This window comes from Brienomyrus brachyistius, chromosome 20 (assembly GCF_023856365.1).
Source record: "Brienomyrus brachyistius isolate T26 chromosome 20, BBRACH_0.4, whole genome shotgun sequence".
In the NCBI taxonomy this organism is placed as follows: domain Eukaryota; kingdom Metazoa; phylum Chordata; class Actinopteri; order Osteoglossiformes; family Mormyridae; genus Brienomyrus; species Brienomyrus brachyistius.
In genome coordinates, this window is record NC_064552.1 from 64,675 (window position 1) to 85,676 (window position 21,002).

The 21,002-nt window shown below is 43.4% G+C and overlaps 1 protein-coding gene across 24 annotated transcripts in view; it reads right to left on the reverse strand.

The window, feature by feature from the left end:
* Window positions 1–5,042: 5,042 nt before the first annotated feature.
* LOC125715787 (neurexin-1a-like) overlaps window positions 5,043–21,002 on the reverse strand; it is a 98,686-nt gene continuing 82,726 nt past the window's right edge. For 22 of the 24 annotated variants that reach the window (XM_048987707.1, XM_048987728.1, XM_048987734.1 and 19 more), the window contains 2 exons: window positions 7,089–7,167; window positions 5,043–5,620 (listed from right to left, as the gene is read on the reverse strand). In XM_048987707.1, coding sequence (XP_048843664.1) covers window positions 5,313–5,620; window positions 7,089–7,167 — 387 coding nt within the window. In that variant the 3' untranslated portion in view covers window positions 5,043–5,312. Of the gene's footprint in view, window positions 5,621–7,088; window positions 7,168–15,884; window positions 16,376–21,002 lie in introns of those variants that run through there. The other 2 variants (XM_048987731.1, XM_048987729.1) reach the window with 2 other exon arrangements.

Below are 21,002 nucleotides of genomic sequence, written 5' to 3' on the forward strand. Positions count from 1 at the left end.
GATAAATGTACATGTCTGTGTGTGTGACTCTGGGTCGTGTCCTTCCTTCTCTGTAACACTGCTCACATGACAACCACCCCAGAGAGCACGGAGTCATTATTTAAGATTTGTGATCACAAGATGTGTGTTTCTCTGCATTGGGCACAGTGGCAGGAAGCATGTGAAATGCTTGACTGATACACAGCTTCTCATGGTCTCATGGTCTGATTTCATCAGCAAGCACAGAAAGGAAAAAGATTTGGTTTCAACAAAATGGCTTATTTAAAGTTTAAGTATTTTAATCCATCCGTCTATCTATCTATCTATCTATCTATCTATCTATCTATCTATCTATCTATCATCCATCCATCCATCCATCCTTCCATCCATCCATCCATCCATGTTCTCATACATATAAACACACACTTTAAATACATTTCACACACCGATGTCCTTCAATAAACTGTCTGTGCTATTACCGATGTCCTTGTGTAATGTGTGTGGAGACGGTCTGTGCTGTTACTGATGTCCTTCTGTAATGTGTGTGAAGATGGTCTGTGCTGTTACTGATGTCCTTCTGTAATGTGTGTGGAGATGGTCTGTACTGTTACTGATGTCCTTCTGTAATGTGTGTGGAGATGGTCTGTGCTGTTACTGATGTCCTTCTGTAATGTGTGTGGAGACGGTCTCTGCTGTTACCAACACATAAGCCTAAAGCTAGCAAGGTATGAGCATTGTTTATGTCTTAGACTCTCTCTCTCTTTCTCTCTCAAACATAAACACACACATTTGTATTTATGTCTTTGTGGGGACTGTCTATTCATTTCTATTCAAGACCTTTAGCGTGTTATTTTTTCGATTGCAGTCACAGACTTTTATCAAATTTAATTTCCCCTTGTGTGGACAAAAAAAAATTCAGTCACTTGCATATCTTTTTGGCACTAATTCTAAAGTTAATACAATGTTTCTTAACCCAGTTTTCAAAAAACTGTTATTTTGCTATATCCCTCAGGAAAATTATCCAACCATCGATCCATCCATTTTCTGTATCTGCTTGTCCCATACATGATCATGCGTGTCTGGAACCAGAAGTTATGGGTGCAAGACAGGAATAACCCAGGATGGGGTACCGACTCACCACAGGGCATTGCTGCTACGTTGCACTGGTTGTGTTAACAAAGCTGGATTCATCTTCTGCTGTACCATGCTGAAGGTGGGGTCAAAGGTAGAGGTTTCTTCTGTTGTATCATGCTGAAAGTGGGGTCAAAGGTGGTATCATCTTCTGCTATGCCATGATGTAGGTGGAGTCAAAGGTGGAGGGTTCTGCTGTACCATGCTGAAGGTGGTGTCAATGTTGGAGACTTCTACTGCAGCATGTTGAAGGTGGAGTCAAAGGTGGTGTCTTTTTCTGCAGTACCATGCTTATGGTGGGGTCAAAGGTGGAGGATTCTGCTGCTGCACCATGCTGAAGATGGGGTCAAAGCTGGAGTCATCTTCTGCTGAACCATGCTAAAGGTGGGGTCAAAGGTGGGGTCTTCTTCTACTGCATTACTTTGGAGGTGGGGTCAAAGCAGGAGGCTTCTTATGCTGTACCGTGCTGAACATGGGGTCAAAGATGGAGGCTTCTTCAGCTGTAACATGCCAAAGGTGGAGTCAAAGGTGGAGGCTTCTGCTGCCGTACCATATTGAAGGTGGGGTCAAAGCTGGAGTCATCTTCTGCTGCACCATATTGGAGGTGGGGTCAAAGATGGAGGTTTCTTCTATACCATGCTGAAGGTGGGGTCAAAGCTGAAGTCATCGTGGGGAAGATGGTGGCACAGGAGGTAGTGCTTTCGTTCGGCAACTGGAGGGTTGCAGGTTCGAGCCCTGGTTCCTCCTGACCCCATCAAAGTGTCCTTGAGCAAGACACTGAACCCCAAATTGCTCCCGGTGAGCAGGTTGGCACCTTCCATGGCAGCCTCCGCCACCGGTGTCTGAATGAGTGTGTGGATGGGTGAATGTGAGGCATGAAATGTAAAGCAGTCTGAGTGCTCGTAGGAGTAGAAAAGCGCTATATAAATGCAATCCATTTACCATCTTCTGCTGTACCATGTTGAAGGTGGGGTAAAAAATGGAGGTTTCTGATATACCGTGCTGAAGGTGGAGTCAAAGCTGGATGCTTCTTATGCTGTACCATGTTGAAGGTGGGGTAAAAAATGGAGGTTTCTGATATACCATGTTGAAGGTGGGGTCAAATAGCTGGAGGCTTCTTCTGCTGTACCATGCTGAAGGTGGGGTTAAAGCTGGAGGCTTCGTATGCTGTACCATGTTGAAGGTGGGGTCAAAAAGATGGAGACTTCTTCTGCAGTACCATGCTGAAGGTGGGATCAAAGGTGGGGTCTTCTGCTGCTGCACCATGCTAAAAGTGGGGTCAAAGCTGGGGTCATCTTCTGCTTTAACATTTTGTAGGTGGGGTCAAAGATGGAGGCTTCTTAGGCTGTACCATGTTGAAGGAGGGGTCAAAGCTGTAGTCATCTGCTCTACCATGCTGAAGGTGGGGTCTTCTGCTGCTGCACCATGCTAAAAGTGGGGTCAAAGCAGGAGTCATCTTCTGCTGTACCATGTTGGAGGTGGGATCAAAGATGGAGGTTTCTGCTATACCATGCTGAAGGTGGGGTCAAAGCTGGGGTCATCTTCTGCTTTACCATTTTGTAGGTGGGGTCAAAGATGGAGGCTTCTTAGGCTGTACCATGTTGAAGGAGGGGTCAAAGCTGTAGTCATCTGCTCTACCATGCTGAAGGTGGGGTCTTCTGCTGCTGCACCATGCTAAAAGTGGGGTCAAAGCAGGAGTCATCTTCTGCTGCACCATGTTGAAGGTGGGGTCAAATATGGAGGCTTCTTCTGCTGCACCATGTTGGAGATGGGGTAAAAAATGAAGGTTTCTAATATACTGTGCAGAAGGTGTGGTCAAAGCTATAGTCATCTGCTGTACCATGCTGAGGGTGGGGTCAAAGGTGGAGGCTTCTGCTGCTGCACCATGCTAAAAGTAGGGTCAAAGCTGGAGTCGTCTTCTGCTGTACCATGTTGAAGGTGGGGTCAAAGATGGAGGCTTCTTATGCTGTACCATGTTGAAGGTGGGCTCAAAGCTGTAGTCATCTGTTCTACCGTGCTGAAGGTGGGGTCTTCTTCTGCTGTACCATGCTGAAGGTGGGGTTAAAAGTGGGGTCTTCTTCTGCTGTACCATGCTGAAGGTGGGGTTAAAAGTGGGGTCTTCTTCTGCTGTACTATGCTGAAGATGGGGACAAAGATGGAGGCTTCTACCGCTGTACCATGCTGAAGGTGGAATCAAAGGTGGAGTCTTCTTCTGCTGTACCATGCTGAGGGTGGGGTCAAAGATGGAGGCTGCTTCTGCTGTACCATGCTGAAGGTGGGGTCAAAGATGGAGGCTTCTTCTGCTGTACCATGCTGAAGGTGGGGTTAAAAGTGGGGTCTTCTTCTGCTGTACTATGCTGAAGGTGGGGTTAAAAGTGGGGTCTTCTGCTGTACCATGCTGAAAGTGGGGTTAAAAGTGGGGTCTTCTGCTGTACCATGCTGAAGGTGGGGACGAAGATGGAGGCGTCTTCTGCTGCACCATGTTCCCACTTAAAGGGAATCTGAGCTGTGGTGGCAGCATAAAATGTACAATTTATAATAAACAAAATCTCCTATAATAAAATCCAAAAAATGTATTCCAATAATTTCACCCTGTAGACTGACATTCACTTTAGCAATATTTCATTTATTTAAATTTCTCAAAACTCTTTTAAAGATTTTTGCTTTGAGGTTGTTAAAGAATTGTAACAAAAAACAAAGCAAAATACTTTGCTTTGTACAAAAAATGTACATTAGAAATAAAATTTAAAAGAAAATGTAAAATTACCATCCTTTTATGGAGAATTTTATTCTCTTCATGTATATGGTTTATATTGAATACATGACAGCAAAGAACGACACACGTGGGCTGTATCCTCTACTCATAGGGACAAAATTTCTGTGCTCTGGGATAAGTTAATTACAGCACAATTGTCATTCAAAAACAGCCTCATTCATACTTGACTCTCACTGCATGTGACGGGGTAACATATGTTACCTGACCTCCTATGAGTGAGAACATGTCATTGGGTAACTGACATCTCACCTATGTGTGAAAAAATATCATTGGGAACCTGATACCTCATGTGACTTTCTATGTGTAAGAGCCAATGATAAATCAAAGTGACAAATCACCTGACTTCCTGTCACCAAAACTATTTGGTGTCCTTGGGGTGATGAACATAATATACTTTTGTTGATTCCCAGATGCTCAGTTAATTTTATCAACAGGTGAATGAGGCAAAATATTTAGACATGGGCAGAAATAATTAACCAATAATTAACAGCTTGAAAAAACATATTTATAAACGCATAAAATGATACGTAACTGAATATTTGAAAATAAATGCTATCATCAAAAACCAAACTTGTGTCAATACCATGAGTTAACATTTAATTTTTTTTATCATTTTGACAATTCTTCTCTTTTAATAAAAATTTGTGAAGAGCAGTTATACCGTAGCATCATCTATACAACAGGCTATAAAACACCACCAGCCACAATCCAGATAGCACACAGAAATGTGTTTTACTGGATAGAAACATATATAATATAATATACTTTGCGTGCAAGGAGTTTTCCCCTCATCCCTGTCAAAAGAAATATAATCCTTAAACTTCACATTAGGATTCAAATTAAGGCTTCCATACTTTTTTTTCTAGACAACATTATTTGCTCTCTTTTTAAAACAAGTCTATTTAGTAACTGTTTTGACAAATTAGCTGGTTGGCATACTCTTGTCCTTTTCATTTGCCTCTTCTACTAGAGACAAACAAAAGGGTTGATTCCACATACTTCTGTTTTGTTCCCCCAAACCAGTAGTTGTGCACAGTTGCCCAAGAAACCCACAATAATCACACATTGATTAGTTATATATATATATATATATATATATATATATATAAAATATCCCAGTAACACAAACAGAAGAAACATTATTGAAAACACTGGCATTTGGTCCCTTCACCCACCCCCCCCTCCCAGATTAGCTGGTTATCCAGCAACAAGAATGGCAAACGGCTCATTTGCCGTGGTTTCTTTCAAGTTGAAAAGTAGTTTTTTTCTTTTTGATGTGCTGTTCTTTTTTGGATAGATGTGCTTCTGTATAACATATTAGTTCTTTTTTACAGTAAACCAAGTTGAAAAGAAAATAAAGCGTAATCTTGAGTTTTATTACTGTACAGAAGACGGCCTCTCCTCTTGGTGCTGAGGCAGGGAAGCCTCAGACATAGTACTCCTTGTCCTTGTTCTTCTTGTTCTTACTGGAGATCTTGATGCCACCCGGTGGTTTCTCCTTGATCACGGCACCATTGGGCTGCGTTGCAGAGTTGCTGATGTAGTTGCGGCTCTCATCCACATGGTAGGAGCCCTCGTCGCGGTTGCGGTATTTATACATGGCGTAGAGCAGGATGAGAATGCAGAGCGCGGCAGCAGCCACGATGCCCACCACCATGCCTGTGGTGCTGCTGGACTCCCGGATCACTTCAGAGGGGCCTGGGTATCCCTTTGCTCCCGGAACAGTGGGGTTTGCTGTAAATGAGGACATCACAGATGGATTTAAAAAAACCATATAGCTATCTGTAATTTAAAATGAATGAAGTCTAAGGGCTATTTTAGCCATTAAATTAATAACTCTAATCAGTCAAAATATAATATGCTGTGCATAAGACAATAAATCTTAAAACAAACTTTTGTATTATAGAATTGGTATATAAAATAAGGTTATCCATCCATCCATTTTCCAAACCGCTTATCCTACTGGGTCTCGGGGGTCCGGATCCCATCCCCCGGAAGCTATAGGGACGAGGTTTACTAGCATTATATGCTGCAAAATAATAATAGATCTCTAATTTAATTACATAGCATTTCACAATTATATATCCTAATATACAACATCTGTTACTTGCACAAAATAACAACAGCACATCTACTGGACACTTTTTGTCTTATTATTCTTAATTTACCAAACAGAATTCTACAAATGGTTTCAGGTCTACGATAATACTGCAGGCACACAAGACACAGCTTGGTAGTACAGTAGTATAAGAACGTAAGACGGTACATCCCTATCAGGGACGGATTACGGACCGGGCCAGCGGGGCCGCTGCCCAGGGGCCCTTGGGGTGCAGGGGGCCCGTGGGGCCCCTAGCCCAAAACAATTTGCAACGCTTATCAACAATGTATTTTCGTTTGTCTATTTTAGAGGACCTACATTCTTTGATCCTCTGCCTACAAGGGCCCCTGACCCTATAGGGAGGGCGTTTGGCTGCCAAGGGCCCTTGAATTGTGGTGGTTGTGGTGGTGGTGGTGCTGTTGGTGGTGGTGGTGGGGGGGGGGGGGGGGGGGGCCCTCGCGAACGTTTTGCCCAGGGGCCCACACAACCCATAATCCGTCCCTGATCCCTATACCTGACCCTGACTTATGTTATCATGTAGAACCTGCAGTCAATTACTGCTCTGGCTGATTGACAAGGGCTGCACATCTTCAGCAGACTAGGTAGCAGCTACCTGCCAATGCTTGTGCATCTATGTGATAAAACGGGCTGGAACCAGTCAAGCCCATAATTCCACCCACCTGAAGGGCACTAATTACCCCAGCTGGTTCCATTCAGACTCTATCTGATGGCAGTAAAAGAAAGAGCACCATCTAAGCCCTAGCCAAAGACACTGATTCCTGAACAGGGCACCCCACTGCTGACTGCATTAGTTGATTTCAACCTCTGAACTGGTAAAGGAAGAGAGTGACTGGTGGGCTCACTGGCTGAAAAGTTCAAGCATTTTAATTCCTGTCACACTATACTGGTCTACTATAGGACCATAAAGTCCCTTTTTCAGAGCACACATACTGTTATGTGCTAATTTAAAGGGCTTGCCTTAGCATAGAGATTATGTTCGCAGTTCGGATCCTTTTTAAAAATACATTTTAAACTAAAGGTGCCCTTTGTATTATGATTGCGACTGATGGATATACTACATGTATTGTGACTAATCTAACCCACCTGAACTTGGCTCACAAGGGTCAATGTCCTCATCATCACTGGGACATTCAGCTGAGGCCACCAGCAGATCATCTGTTGGCTGTAGGAAGATAAGGGCAGGAATGGAGAATAAACACAGCTGTGAGCCGAAGACCCATAACAAGACATGTTGCACAGACCCACTACTGCAGCCTAGACATCACAAGAAGAGAAATACAATAGTATAATAACAGAGGAAGACCAGCATCAGAACTGAAACCCAAATCAGGCATTTTTAAACAGACATTTTGATGACTGGCAAATACAATACGAGTATAACTAGGGTCCCTTAAATAGGACTCATACCAAACAGCTCACTCAGATTGCTAGTTTAACATGTAATATATATTAATTGCATATACAATGGTCAAGATCAGTGCCCATCTGACCCTGTCCTACGTGTCTTGTCCCCATTTGGCCAGCAAGTGCCGCTGGCTATCCTGTTCCTTCCTCTATGTCGTAGCCCCGCAGTTCCTAATGTATTTCTCTACTCCCCGGGCCCTTGTGTAGCTTAATGGACTGAGCCGTCAGTCATCATTCTGTTGTGGGCTCAAGGCCGATCAGAGACCAGCCACAACTAGTTTTTTTCCCCGTGTCTAACATTTGTTTTGTTCTATTGGTTTATTATGGGTATGTATTCCATTTACTGTCCCTTGTGTTTGCTTCCTGCTCCCTGGTTGCATTATGTTCAGTTTTTCTTGGTTTAATTGCCCTTGCTGTTTTTACCTGCTGTATCAAATAATTGACCTCACCTGTCCTTAGTTCCTTATAGCCCACTCCTGCCCCTTGTTAGTCCTAATTATCTGTGTATTTAAGTGCCTGCCTTTGTTGATTTTCTCACTCAGTCATTGTAGTTGTTACTGTGTGCTTGTAGCTGTGGTTGTTTCCCAGTCTTGTTCACAGTTTTTGCTCATTTCCATAGTGTATTACTTTGTGATTCTTTTAGTTATTTCTTATTTTCCCTGTTTTGTTCTTGATCCCACCTGGGCACTTTATTTTCAGGTTTTCCCCTTTGTGTTCTGTTTTGGTTAATAAATCCTGTTTTTTTGTGAGCCACTGCGTGCATCATCCCTCTTTCCTCTTCTTTGCCATGCCATGCCGTAACAACAATATTGCCAAATGTTTAAAATATGTCAGCTGTTATTATTGGTGAAGTCAATCTACATAGATGCACGTAGAAATACATCAAATTTGACAGGACACATTTTTGGAATACAACATTCCGCATGGTCAAAGTGCTGTAAACTGGCCATTATGGGCAGCATGTGTGTGATATCCTTGGCTGCGTGCCGAAGGTCCGACCATCTGGATTACATGCCACAGCTACAAGTTATGGCTCACATCAGTTCCCGAAACTCTATTTTGAGTAAAACAGTTAATCTGATCTATCATTTCCATAGGCATCAGTGTTTCAAAAGTGAATCTGAAGTGAGAAATCGCTCTTATAACACACCTTCCTCAATCCTCAAACAGATTTGTGTGGCTCTGTGGGCTAAGCCTGTGTTCCTGTCATCAGAAGGTTGCAGGTTCAAACCCAGCCTCAGCCTGTGGGTCCTTGAGCAAGGCCCTTAACCCCCAGCTCCCTGGGCGCCGCTACGGGTGGCAGCCCTTCGCAGACAACTTCCTCTATGAAAAAAGCTGATACAGTCATTTTGTTACAAAGGCCATCAGATATAAAATGCCAGAGACCCTGGATGCTGTTCGGCCTGCCTTTTCGCTGCAGCTCCACCCATTAGCCCACAAATCAACCTTAATCATGACACCACACACTGTCCCCAGCACCTCCCACACATCATCTCACACCTTCCAAGATATGTGATCAAGTAAAAGTAAAGAAAAGTGAGAGAGAACAGAAGAATCATGATAGAAAGTGTAGAACTGTGAGAAGAGAACGATGGAGGAAGATGAAGAGAATTACACAAATGCAGGCCAGGAGAGACACTGGCCACCTCTGTTTTAGGAACATTGTACAAAAAAGTGCCACGAAACGTGAGCTAAGGCCAGTTTCTGAGGTTACCTTATGGTAACCAGGATCTTACACTATTCAGGAACATACTAAGCCTCATTCCCGGCTTTCTCTCTGTTCAGCCACGTTATCACCCTGCCATATCTGTAAAAGCCTCGGAATAAGCTTGTCAAGCTTCTGAGTATTTGATCCAAGCCTCTGCAAGTAGGCCACTGCGGGTGAATAATTCAAGCTTTCCGCAAAGCCTCCTCAGAACACCTGGGACGGAATGCAGTGGAATGCAGCTGCCCGTGTTCCAGTTCTGAGTTTGATTCCAAATTGCAAACGGCTCCATTAAAAAGCTATGCTGCCTTGACGACTTTTATTGCGATGAACATTCGGGCTGTGGTGATAAGCTAGGCATCGGCCTGTCGGGATTACCCACTTACAGGTTTCTGATAGCAATTCAAACCCATATGGATCCTAATACTCCAATAAGGTGAATACGGGAAAGAAACCCAACCTTAAGAAGCATTCTTTAAGAAAGAAAAAAAACTATTTATTTTGTAATTATTCCCAGTAGGTTACAGGAAGATAGTGATACAGCAAATGAGCCACTATACACACTCCTCTTTGTCCGTATTACGTGTGTGTTCATGTGGTTCAGGCTTTTCAGTGTATAAATGTTGAGCTTGCAGCAGCTACATTATGCATACTGAGTTCCAAACTGACTCTGATCCAAAAAGGTCTTGAATCAAAAATGCTTTTTCAACTACGTCATGTATGCTAGTCAGTATATAAATGTTTTATTGAAGGAAGCTCAGTGATAGCAGAATGGTTAATGATTTACATGTTTATACTGGGAACGAAGCCAGCTTCCTCCCTTTCATCATCACTTAGTGCTGGTGGGTAGAAGCTGACTGTTTAATTTATGGAGCACAGTGACTGGGGGAGGGTGGATGGAAGGGCCACCAATGGGGAGGTGAGTGGTGGAGGTGTGCATCATGCCTGAAGCTGCCTGAGAACTCTTCTAGTGCTCAGCCACTCTGCATCTCTAATTGGACCTGCTGGGTTCAGACACAGTTGTTAAGATTCTACATGTCCGTAGTGACCCATGAGTACGGTGCCTCCCCTTGTTTATGCTCAGCTGCTGGCTGATATTCAGCGGGAAGCCTGCTGCTACAAGATGTAACTTGGCACATAGTCAGCTAATAAAATTACTAGTTTGAACCCCCCTCACAATCTACTTCAGCTGGTCAGCAAAATCTATGAAACAAGACCCCATTGATTGGTGAAATCTACCAACTCAATGTAGGGTAGAGTCACCAGACCCCCCAAACACTTTACAGTTACAGGCCTGAGGTACACACACATGATCATCCATAACTTTAAATGACTTACAGGTGAAGCAAATATCACTGAATATCTTCAATCTACCTTACCTGTTAAGGGTGCCATTACTGGTAATATCTACCTTACCTGTTAAGGGTGCCATTACTGTATATATTAGGCAAGGGAATGGTCAGTTTTTGAATTTTATGTGTTGTAAGCAAGAAAAATGGGCTAGCGTAAGGATACGAGCAACTCCGACAAGGGCCAAATTGTGATGCCTAGATAACTGGGTCAGAGCATCTCCAAAACAGCAGGTCTTCTGGGGCTTTCCTTGTATGCACTGGTCAGTAACTTCCAAAACTGGTCCAAAGAAGGCCAACTGGCAAACCGGCAACAGGGTCATGGGTACCCAAAGCTCACTGACGTGCATGGGGAACAAACAGTAGCCTGTCTGGTCAGAGCCCATAGGAGAGCTACTGTAGCACAAACTGCTGAAAAAAATGACTATTGACTATGATGATCAGAGCATACAGTGCAGCTCACTGTGTATGGGGCTATGTAGTCACAGACTGGTCAAAGTGCCCATGCTGATCCCTGCCCACCACCAAAAGCCTATAATGGACGTCAGACTCGACCATGGAGCAACGCGAGTAGCCTTGTCTGATGAGTCACATTTTCTGGTACATCGTATGGACAGCATGTGTGCTGTTTACCAGGAGTAGAGATGGCACCATGATGCACTATGGGAAGATGGCAAGTTGGCAGAGACAGTGTGATGATTTGGGCATCCTTAGGTACTGGCATTCATGTGGATGTTTTGACATGTACCTATTACTTAAACATTGCTGTAGACCAAGCACACCCATTCAAGGCAATGGTATTTCTCAATGGCAGTGGCCTCCTTCAGCAGGATAGTGCACCGTCACACTGCAAAAATTGTTCAGGAATGGTTTGAGGAGCATGAAAAAGAGTTGACTTGGCCTTAAATTCCCCAGATCTCAATCCGATCGAGCATCTGCAGAATCTGTTGGACAAACAAATCTGATCCTTTGAGGCCCCACCTCACAACTTATAGGATGTCATGCATGTTCTGGCGCAGCATTTATGAAATGACAGGGACTTTATTACAGGAGCAAACACTCAAACAGAAGCATGAACCAAAGGACCACGAGGAGTGAATACGGGAGGCCGGAGTGGACAAGGCAGGAGGGAAAAGGACTAACTGAGATAGTGGGAAGATTAGGAGCTAAGCGATTGGAAGGAGAGTCGGCACCGGCTTGTCATCACCTCCCTGCTCCCCGGTTGTGTCTCAAATCTTATGATTTGGACAGTGTGACTTGGCACTTAACCATCTCTCCTATTTGACTATCCCTGCCGGCCCCTGGAGGATGGGCTCCCCCTTTGAGTCTGGTCCCTCCCAAGGTTTCTTCCATCTAGGGAGTTTTTCCTTGGCACTGTCGCCTATGGGTTACTCACTGGGGGCTTTCGGTGGGGATGCTGTAAAGAGTTTGAGACAATGTAATGTCGTGATAACGCGCTACACAAAAAAAAATTTGTTTTACTTATTTAGCATGGGAAGACAATGAGGTTAAACTAGAAGCAGGTATGGGTCACTGACAAAACACTGATCACTAGGAATCATACAAAACAGAAAGTAGGTGAGGATAATGGGAGTCAGAGAAAAGGAAACAGGAACACAATCGGGCTGATGAAGACAGATCATCACACAGGATTTAAATGATCTGCTGCTCACATATTGGTGCCAGATACCATGGGACACCTTCAGAGGTCTAGTTGAGTCCCTGACTCGGTGGGTTAGACCTGTTTTGGTGCGTGACAATATTATACAGTTGGTGTTCATGTTATGGCTGATCGGTCAACATACCCTGATGCATCTTTTTGCATTTCATCTAATCTGTATCTAATGGTCCAGTAACATTTGATCATGGGTTACATTCTTCATAATTAAATTATTTCACACTTGCCTTTTTCTCCTCTTTATCAAGGCAGTAGCTGCTGAAATTTGGCTAAATTGCTGTTAATCATCTCCAGAAATAGTCAAAGTGAGATTTGAATAACTGAACAACTAGGCTGTGAGGCACTTATATTAAAGGTTTCATCATCTTCACTTTGACATGCTGCCTTATTATTGCCATGGTGATCAGGATACAGGTTATTAAAAATTAAGAGAAATGCAATCTATAACATGTTTCAGGCTGCAACAGTGAACCAAGCATCTGAGCAGGAATATCAAATCAAAGATACAAGTTTTATTTCACCATATAGTCATTGTACTGTGAATATTCATGAAGGGTCTTTGGTGCAGTTACACTCTTGTACAATGATGAGTTGTGTATGAAATACAATACAAAAATAGAGGCAGAACAGACTGGTCAAAGTGCCCTGCCTAATCCTCTGTGTCTGGTGACTAGACGTGCCAGCACCTTGCAAACTGAATCATTTACATACCCATCACTGGGCTGCACCGGTACCAAATCACATCCAGATCAGACCATTACTTCTGGGTGCTTAATTTATTTTGTCACTGAGTGCACATTGCACTTCATTGTCGATCTGCTTTATACTGGTGTGATCAGAACTGATATCAGCAGGTGAAGAAGTGAAACTAATGCAAGTTTCTGAAGTTCCTCAATCAAAGCATTACACCAGTAAGGTATCCAGCTGTATAGATATACATTCCTGTACTCTGCTTATTTTCATAACTAAAGAAAACTTCAATCTGACCATCCATCCATCCATCTTGCATAACCACTAATCCAACACAAGATCACAAAGACCCTAGAAGTTAGCAGGAAACACATGTGTGGACACTCTACCCTCAGTTGAGTTCTAAGGGGAAATTCTGGGCCTGAGGCAGCAGATAACCGTTTGGAAGTTCCATTCCATGGATACAGATATGATTCAAACATGAAAAGTCCCATTCCATGGATATAGATATGATTCAAACATGAAAAGTCCCATTCCATGGATACAGATATGATTCAAACATGAAAAGTCCCATTCCATGGATACAGATATGATTCAAACATGAAAAGTCCCATTCCATGGATACAGATATGATTCAAACATGAAAAGTCCCATTCCATGGATATAGATATGATTCAAACATGAAAAGTCCCATTCCATGGATACATATATGATTCAAACATGAAAAGTCCCATTCCATGGATACATATATGATTCAAACATGAAAAGTCCCATTCCATGGATACATATATGATGCAAACATGAAAAGTCCCATTCCATGGATACATATATGATGCAAACATGAAAAGTCCCATTCCATGGATACATATATGATTCAAACATGAAAAGTCCCATTCCATGGATACAGATATGATTCAAACATGAAAAGTCCCATTCCATGGATACATATATGATGCAAACATGAAAAGTCCCATTCCATGGATACATATATGATTCAAACATGAAAAGTCCCATTCCATGGATACATATATGATTCAAACATGAAAAGTCCCATTCCATGGATACATATATGATGCAAACATGAAAAGTCCCATTCCATGGATACATATATGATTCAAACATGAAAAGTCTTGCACCAGTCAGTTTATCAGTCATACGGTCTATCTGCCTCAGGTGATGGACCTTCATAAAATTACCAGCAGTCTGGATCACACATACACCGAGGACAGAGAATCACTTTAAGGTAGCATGATATTCATTAGTGCAATCTGCTGATCACCAGAATGGCCAACACTGCTGCTGTGGAATAAAAAGCACTGCACTGGGTTCCACTGGGAGCCAGTGTCCCCAACGCCAAGCTAACAAATTACAGCTTCATTTGCACCAAAGCCACACTTTCAGTCCAGGGGAATCTGATTAAAACTTCACTAAGAGTCAATAAATTCGGCCCAGGAAATTGAATTATCATTATTTTTATGATTAGGAAAGAAGCGTAACATGGGCTTTGCTTTTCAGTTGCTTTATATAACCAGATATCCTCATAAAATTATTAACATTCCTGGTATTTTAATTAACCAGTCAGTCACCTGTATTTTCCCAGGGACAGAATGAGTGCCCAGTACATGTAACCCAGTAAAACACAGCAAACCACAGAAATGCCATAAAAGGTCTTACTTGACCATCTTGCCTTTACAGTAACCCAACATTCAGCAGCTGCCGCCCATGACGATGTGATGAGAAACAAAGAAGCTGGACTTGTACAGATGATCTGAACTGCATCCAACCCCTCCTTTCCGTATTAATCTAGTGCTGGAGGGATGCACTATCTATTCCATTCACACAACACCCCCGCACCCCGAAAGGGAGGCATGCACAGACCTTCTATCTACTTACAGAACCCCCCCCCCCCCCGAAAGGGAGGCATGCACAGACCTATCTACTCACACGAACCCCCCCCCCCACACATGGAGGCATGCACAGACCTTCTATCTACTCACACGAACCCCCCCCCCCCACACATGGAGGCATGCACAGACCTTCTATCTACTTACAGAACCCCCCCCCCCCCCCCCGAAAGGGAGGCATGCACAGATCTTCTATCTACTCACACGAACCTCCCCCCCCCCCCACACACACGGAGGCATGCACAGACCTTCTATCTACTTACAGAACCCCCCCCCCCCCCCCCCGAAAGGGAGGCATGCACAGACCTTCTATCTACTTACAGAACCCCCCCCCCCCCCCCCCCGAAAGGGAGGCATGCACAGACCTTCTATCTACTTACAGAACCCCCCCCCCCCGAAAGGGAGGCATGCACAGATCTTCTATCTACTCACACGAACCTCCCCCCCCCCCACACACACGGAGGCATGCACAGACCTTCTATCTACTCACACGAACCCCCCCCCCCACACATGGAGACATGCACAGACCTTCTATCTACTTACAGAACCCCCCCCCCCGAAAGGGAGGCATGCACAGACCTTCTATCTACTCACACGAACCCCCCCCCCCACACATGGAGACATGCACAGACCTTCTATCTACTTACAGAACCCCCCCCCCCGAAAGGGAGGCATGCACAGACCTTCTATCTACTCACACGAACCCCCCCCCCCCACACATGGAGACATGCACAGACCTTCTATCTACTTACAGAACCCCCCCCCCCCGAAAGGGAGGCATGCACAGATCTTCTATCTACTCACACGAACCCCCCCCACACACACACACATGGAGGCATGCACAGATCTATCTACTTACAGAACCCCTACTCCCGACCCCTCCTAAACGTGGAGGCATGCACAGACTTTCTATCTACTCACACGAACCCCCCCCCCCCCACACACACACACACACATGAAGGCATACACAGACCGTCTACCTACTCACACTAACCCACCTTACACACTGAGGCATGCACAGACCCTCTATGTACTCACACGAGCCGCTGATACAGCTACAGTACACCCCCAACCCCCACCTCCCCAACGCCCTCCCAGCACGAAGCACGAAGACTCTGCGGTTCAAAAGGAGCACGGGAGGCAGGCTACCTGCGAGGAGAGGCAGTGCCACCTGGCATCCATGGCGCTGGGCTACCAGCCGTGTCTTACACACGCTGCTCTGTGACGCACTGCTGCTGGGCCGCTGGCTCCCTGGGCTACGGGCACATTCACTCCATCCTCAGTAGCGGCTAGCGCTGCTGGGGACGCTCCACTCTGGGCAGGGACATGAGGAGGATAAACGGTCTGCGTATCAGCAGAGCCTATCAGTGCCTCTGTGCGGCGAGGAGAGAGAGAGCCAGAGCTGCACACTCCCAGCAACTCTGCTCAGATCATGTGACCCATGGCATCCAATAGCAAGCCACTAAGCTCACACTGCCAGCCCAGTGATGGGGGGCTCATTATGTATCTGACTGTGGGAGAGAGGTAGCCAATGTATGGAATCCTGGCCAACCAACGATCCGGCGCCCAAATCACAGGGCCAGCCAATTATACCTGAGGATGGGGAAAAGGAATAAACAGCCAAAATGTGCAAACACACTAGGACCAGTGTGTAACAATGACACCCTCAAGGCTACTTAGTACACGAACAAAGTAAATTAAACAGTCACAGAATCTCTTACAGATCACCTTTGGTGAACATGGTGCAAAAGAAAAGTAAAATAAAAAATATCATGGATCCCAGACTGTTATGTCTGCCCTGGCAGCTGAGTAATCTCAGTAATTAGCATCTGTGTCGCTGTGTCTCCTTGCTTTTGCGCCCCAGTCATAAACCCAGGCCAGGCATTTAGGACCCTCCTCACCTCCCACAACAGAGCTCTACGGAAATACCATCTTTAGTCTAAAGAACATGAGTGCCAAGTTGCCATGGCAATATGGGGAATATTTCAAGGTTCAAGGTACTTTACTGTGTCTGCTTCTTGCAAACAGTACTTTTACGTAAGAACAAGACAATAAATATATAACAAAATACACAATAAGTTCACCAGCTAACAATATATAATAAATAACATATAACACAAGATAATACCACCATAGAGTGTATATAGTATGAACATTATTGCTGGTGAGCTGTAGTGATGCCGTCAGTGATGGTGGCTCCCCGGATATTGAAGTTCTGGACACCGTCCACAGCATCCCCAGTAAAATGGAATGGAAAATGGCACTCGCTTAGAAGAGCCTTCGCTTCATGATGACCATCTTCTTAGTCTTGCTGATATTTTGGATATTTCCATTAACTAACTACTTTTTTCGCAAGTAGTCGTGTTATGTAGCAAAATATTACAGTTTTTTTTCTTTGCAAAGACTGGTACTTTCCATTTCCAAGTCTATCATTTCTGATTGATGTTGAATTCACAGGACGTGTGGATGGCTACAGCACCCTCGATGTCAATTGTGCAAATGCATCACATCACGCACCAGGCAGCTGAATGTCTGAAATTGGACTTGGAGAAGCAGAGCTAGATGTACGAATCCATGGTTACACTTATGACTTTGAAACTTCCACCTAAAACTTACATGTGGAATAAATATATTCTTTCACTACATTGTGTGTACTAAACTGAAAATGATGCACCAAATGGTACATGACAAATATGCGGACTGTTACAACTTTAGTTAATGTTAACAGCAGCTATCTGTTGGCCTATTGTTGGACGTTATTTAATTAGCTGACCTAAATGCAGAAAATGCTGACTTGATTGATGTCTTTGTTTCACTTTCAGGAATTCATGCTTCAATACTGTGGGTGTGGCTACTACAGAGTTGGAAAAAGACATTTTTTGATAGGAAACCAATCTGAGATCTTTTTGTTTCATCAAATTGCATGGGAGCATTTTTGTTTTTGCACAGATCTCTATCTGTCATTTTTTTATTTTGCCGTAACAATTCTTCTGCACACTGGAGCCTGTGCAGATCTACTCTTGGTTTACAAATAAAGTAAACCTTTTTGAAATCATATTGTGATTGTTATGGAATACCTTTCATAAAAAATATAGATTTTCATATTACTTTTAACATTGTGTACCACAGTTTTGTATTCAGTTTTTTTTAAGAGTAGCGTACAACACAAATACTTAGTATTGCCACTTGGAGTAGCTTTAGTGTACTCAGCTACATTTTCTCTGGAGCCTGTAGTGTACTTATGCACCTTATTAAAAGAGTAGCTTCCTTGTAATCAGCCACATTTCCTCTGAGCTTGTACTGTAATTACCCATCCATCCATTTTCCAAACCGCTTATCCTACTGGGTCACGGGGGGTCTGGAGCCTATCCCGGAAGCAATGGGCACGAGGCAGGGAACAACCCGTGATGGGGGGCCAGCCCATCGCAGGGCACACTCACACACCATTCACACCTACGGGCAATTTAGCAACTCCAATTAGCCTCAGCATGTTTTTGGACTGTGAGGGGAAACCGGAGTACCCGGAGGAAACCCCACGACGACATGGGGAGAACATGCAAACTCCGCATACATGTGACCCAGGCGGAGTCTCGAACCCGGGTCCCAGAGGTGTGAGGCAACAGTGCTAACCACTGCACCACCATGCGCCCCCTACTGTAGTTATGTACCTTATTAAAAGAGTAGCTTCAATGTACTGTACTCAACTACATTTTCTTTGGAGCTTGTAGTGTAGTTATGTATCCTATTAAAAGAGTAGTTTAGCTGTAGCTTAACTACGTTTAAGAGTAGCTTGAAAAGCAACCGGTTTCTCCAAGTTACTTTATGGACTCAAATGGAAAAGTATTTTAAATAGCCTAAGACTAGAGCTGGGCAGTATGACCAAAAATTTATATTGTGGTATTTTTTAAAGTTATATTGGTTTCACGGTATATAGTGGATTTTAAAAAAGAAATATGACTGGGCGTTTACCACATTTTACAGGATTTTTTTGTGTTACGTTTTTGCATTGTTCCCACATTAACTATATTATTTTATCATTAGCCATTACGCTTATCCGCTACCTTAATGATAACATACGGCTAACGTGTTTGTCGGCTAACTGCCTATAGATATATAGCTAATGTTAAGGTGTGCGCCGGCCAAACTAACATTTTTGATAAGTGTTTAATGGTTTAGTGTTGCTGGAACGCGAGCTTTACTCACTTTGTGAAATTTCTCATAACGGCTAGGATGTCGGTCTTTAAGATGCTTCGCGAGGTTTGACGTACTACTTGACTTTGTAGCACTGTTTGCATAGAGGTTTATCGACATCCTTAGCCTTTCCATGCTCGTCTGCAAAATACTTCCAAACAGCACTTTTGCGTTGTTTTTTTTACTAAAGCAGCTTGCGAAGTGCCTTCAACTGCAGCACATGCCATGTTTGAGTAACTCGGTATGTGTGTGTTAACCAGCACAAATGCGTTCAGCGGCTTTTGAGAGGAGTGGAGGGGCTGCATGAGTATGTGTGTGTGTGTGTGTGTGTGTGGGTGCACGCGCGCCTGTGCTGTAGTGGTGCTATGTGAAGTGTGGCAAAAACTGCACTGTTAGTATCACTAATAGTGAAAATGAGTATCTAATCAGATACAAATTTTGAATATCGATTAGTATCTGAGAATCTTAACAACCCCAGTGTCTCATTATTTTCAACTCCAGTGTCAGCTGTATCTTCCGTTTCTGATCTTTCGCGGTACATGACAACAATAAGAAATGGTTTTTGGTATGAAACTGTGTACCGCCCAACACTACCTAAGACTCTTACAAGCTTAACCCAGACCATATACTGCAAGCTCTTTATGAGACACTCAAAATAAATGTACAATGCTTAGTATGTCCAGAGTTCATGCAAAATATATATAAAATGCTCATGCTGGAGATCGCACAGAGTGTGACATTTACACAGACAGTGACAAGTAAAATCCTTTTCTGTCTCGCATCGATGTCTAGCACATGGTCATAAGAGACAATTAAATGGGTGAGATGTACAAACAAAAGGAAATCAACACTCACGATTTTAGAGCTTTTTCATGAGGAAACCAGTAAGAAATAAGTATTTATGATGACAAACATATACAAAACTGCAGACGTAAAATTAGCATAGACTGATATCATTACTGGGGACTATTCATACTTGTCTCTGAATTCTTCACAATAATTTGTTTGTAAAAGTACATCCAACTTCCTTCTATTCTTCCTTCCATCCATCCATCCATCCATCCATCCATCCATACTCATGAAAAAAGTTCTATGGGGGGAAGTGGCTTAGGTTTTTGTGCCTGTGATTAGAAGGTCACCAGTTCAAATCTCATCCTCAGCAGAACAGTCACATTTCTCTTTGGCCCTTGAGCCAGATTTGGAGTGCGAGTTTCACTCTAAACTGTATACATGTGTGTATATCTCTCAAAGGAGAATAGGATAGGATTTGCAAAAAGAAGCATTCCAATGTACTTCCACTTGTGCAAATAAAGCATCATTTCGTGTCAGAATCTATCCCAGACAGCACTGGGCCATCACAGGACACACATGATCAAATAATACGGGCCCAGTTCACCTAAGTGCATTTACAGTATATATCATGGACTCTATCCTATTGATCTATTCCTTTCCATATCTTTTATTCTGTAAAAGGTCCCATAGTAAGTATAGTCCAGACTTACTTTGTGTTAAGATGTTAAATGAGTAGTTAATGCTCATAAATCCTCAAATTCCACAGAATCGAAGCACTTCTGGATTAATGAGTGGGCAAGAATTCCTGAGACACAATTAGCAATGTAATCAATAACTACAAGAATTACTCCACTGCCATGATTGCCGATAAGGACGACCAGTTTTCCGCACAAGAACATTAGTTGTTCTTATGTAATATCCATCCATCCATCCATCCATCCATCCATCCATCCATCCATCCATCCATCTTTCATCTGCTTATTCAATTCCGGGTCATGGCAGGTCTCCTGCCCATTTCAGGAAGCACAGGGCATACGGATGGGGACTTTGGAAGGAATGCTGGACTACAGCAAGTCACACATTCTCACAATGCTACACTTTAAATGATTAACCTAAACAAATGTTTTTGGACTGAGGGTGGAAACTGGGATATCTGGAAGAGACCTTCATGAACACATGTTATCTAAAAAACTTAAAATTAGAGGATTTATTTAGAAGTTCTCAATATCCACAGATGACAAGCCTGCACTTACACACTGATATATTATAAGGGTAACAACATAA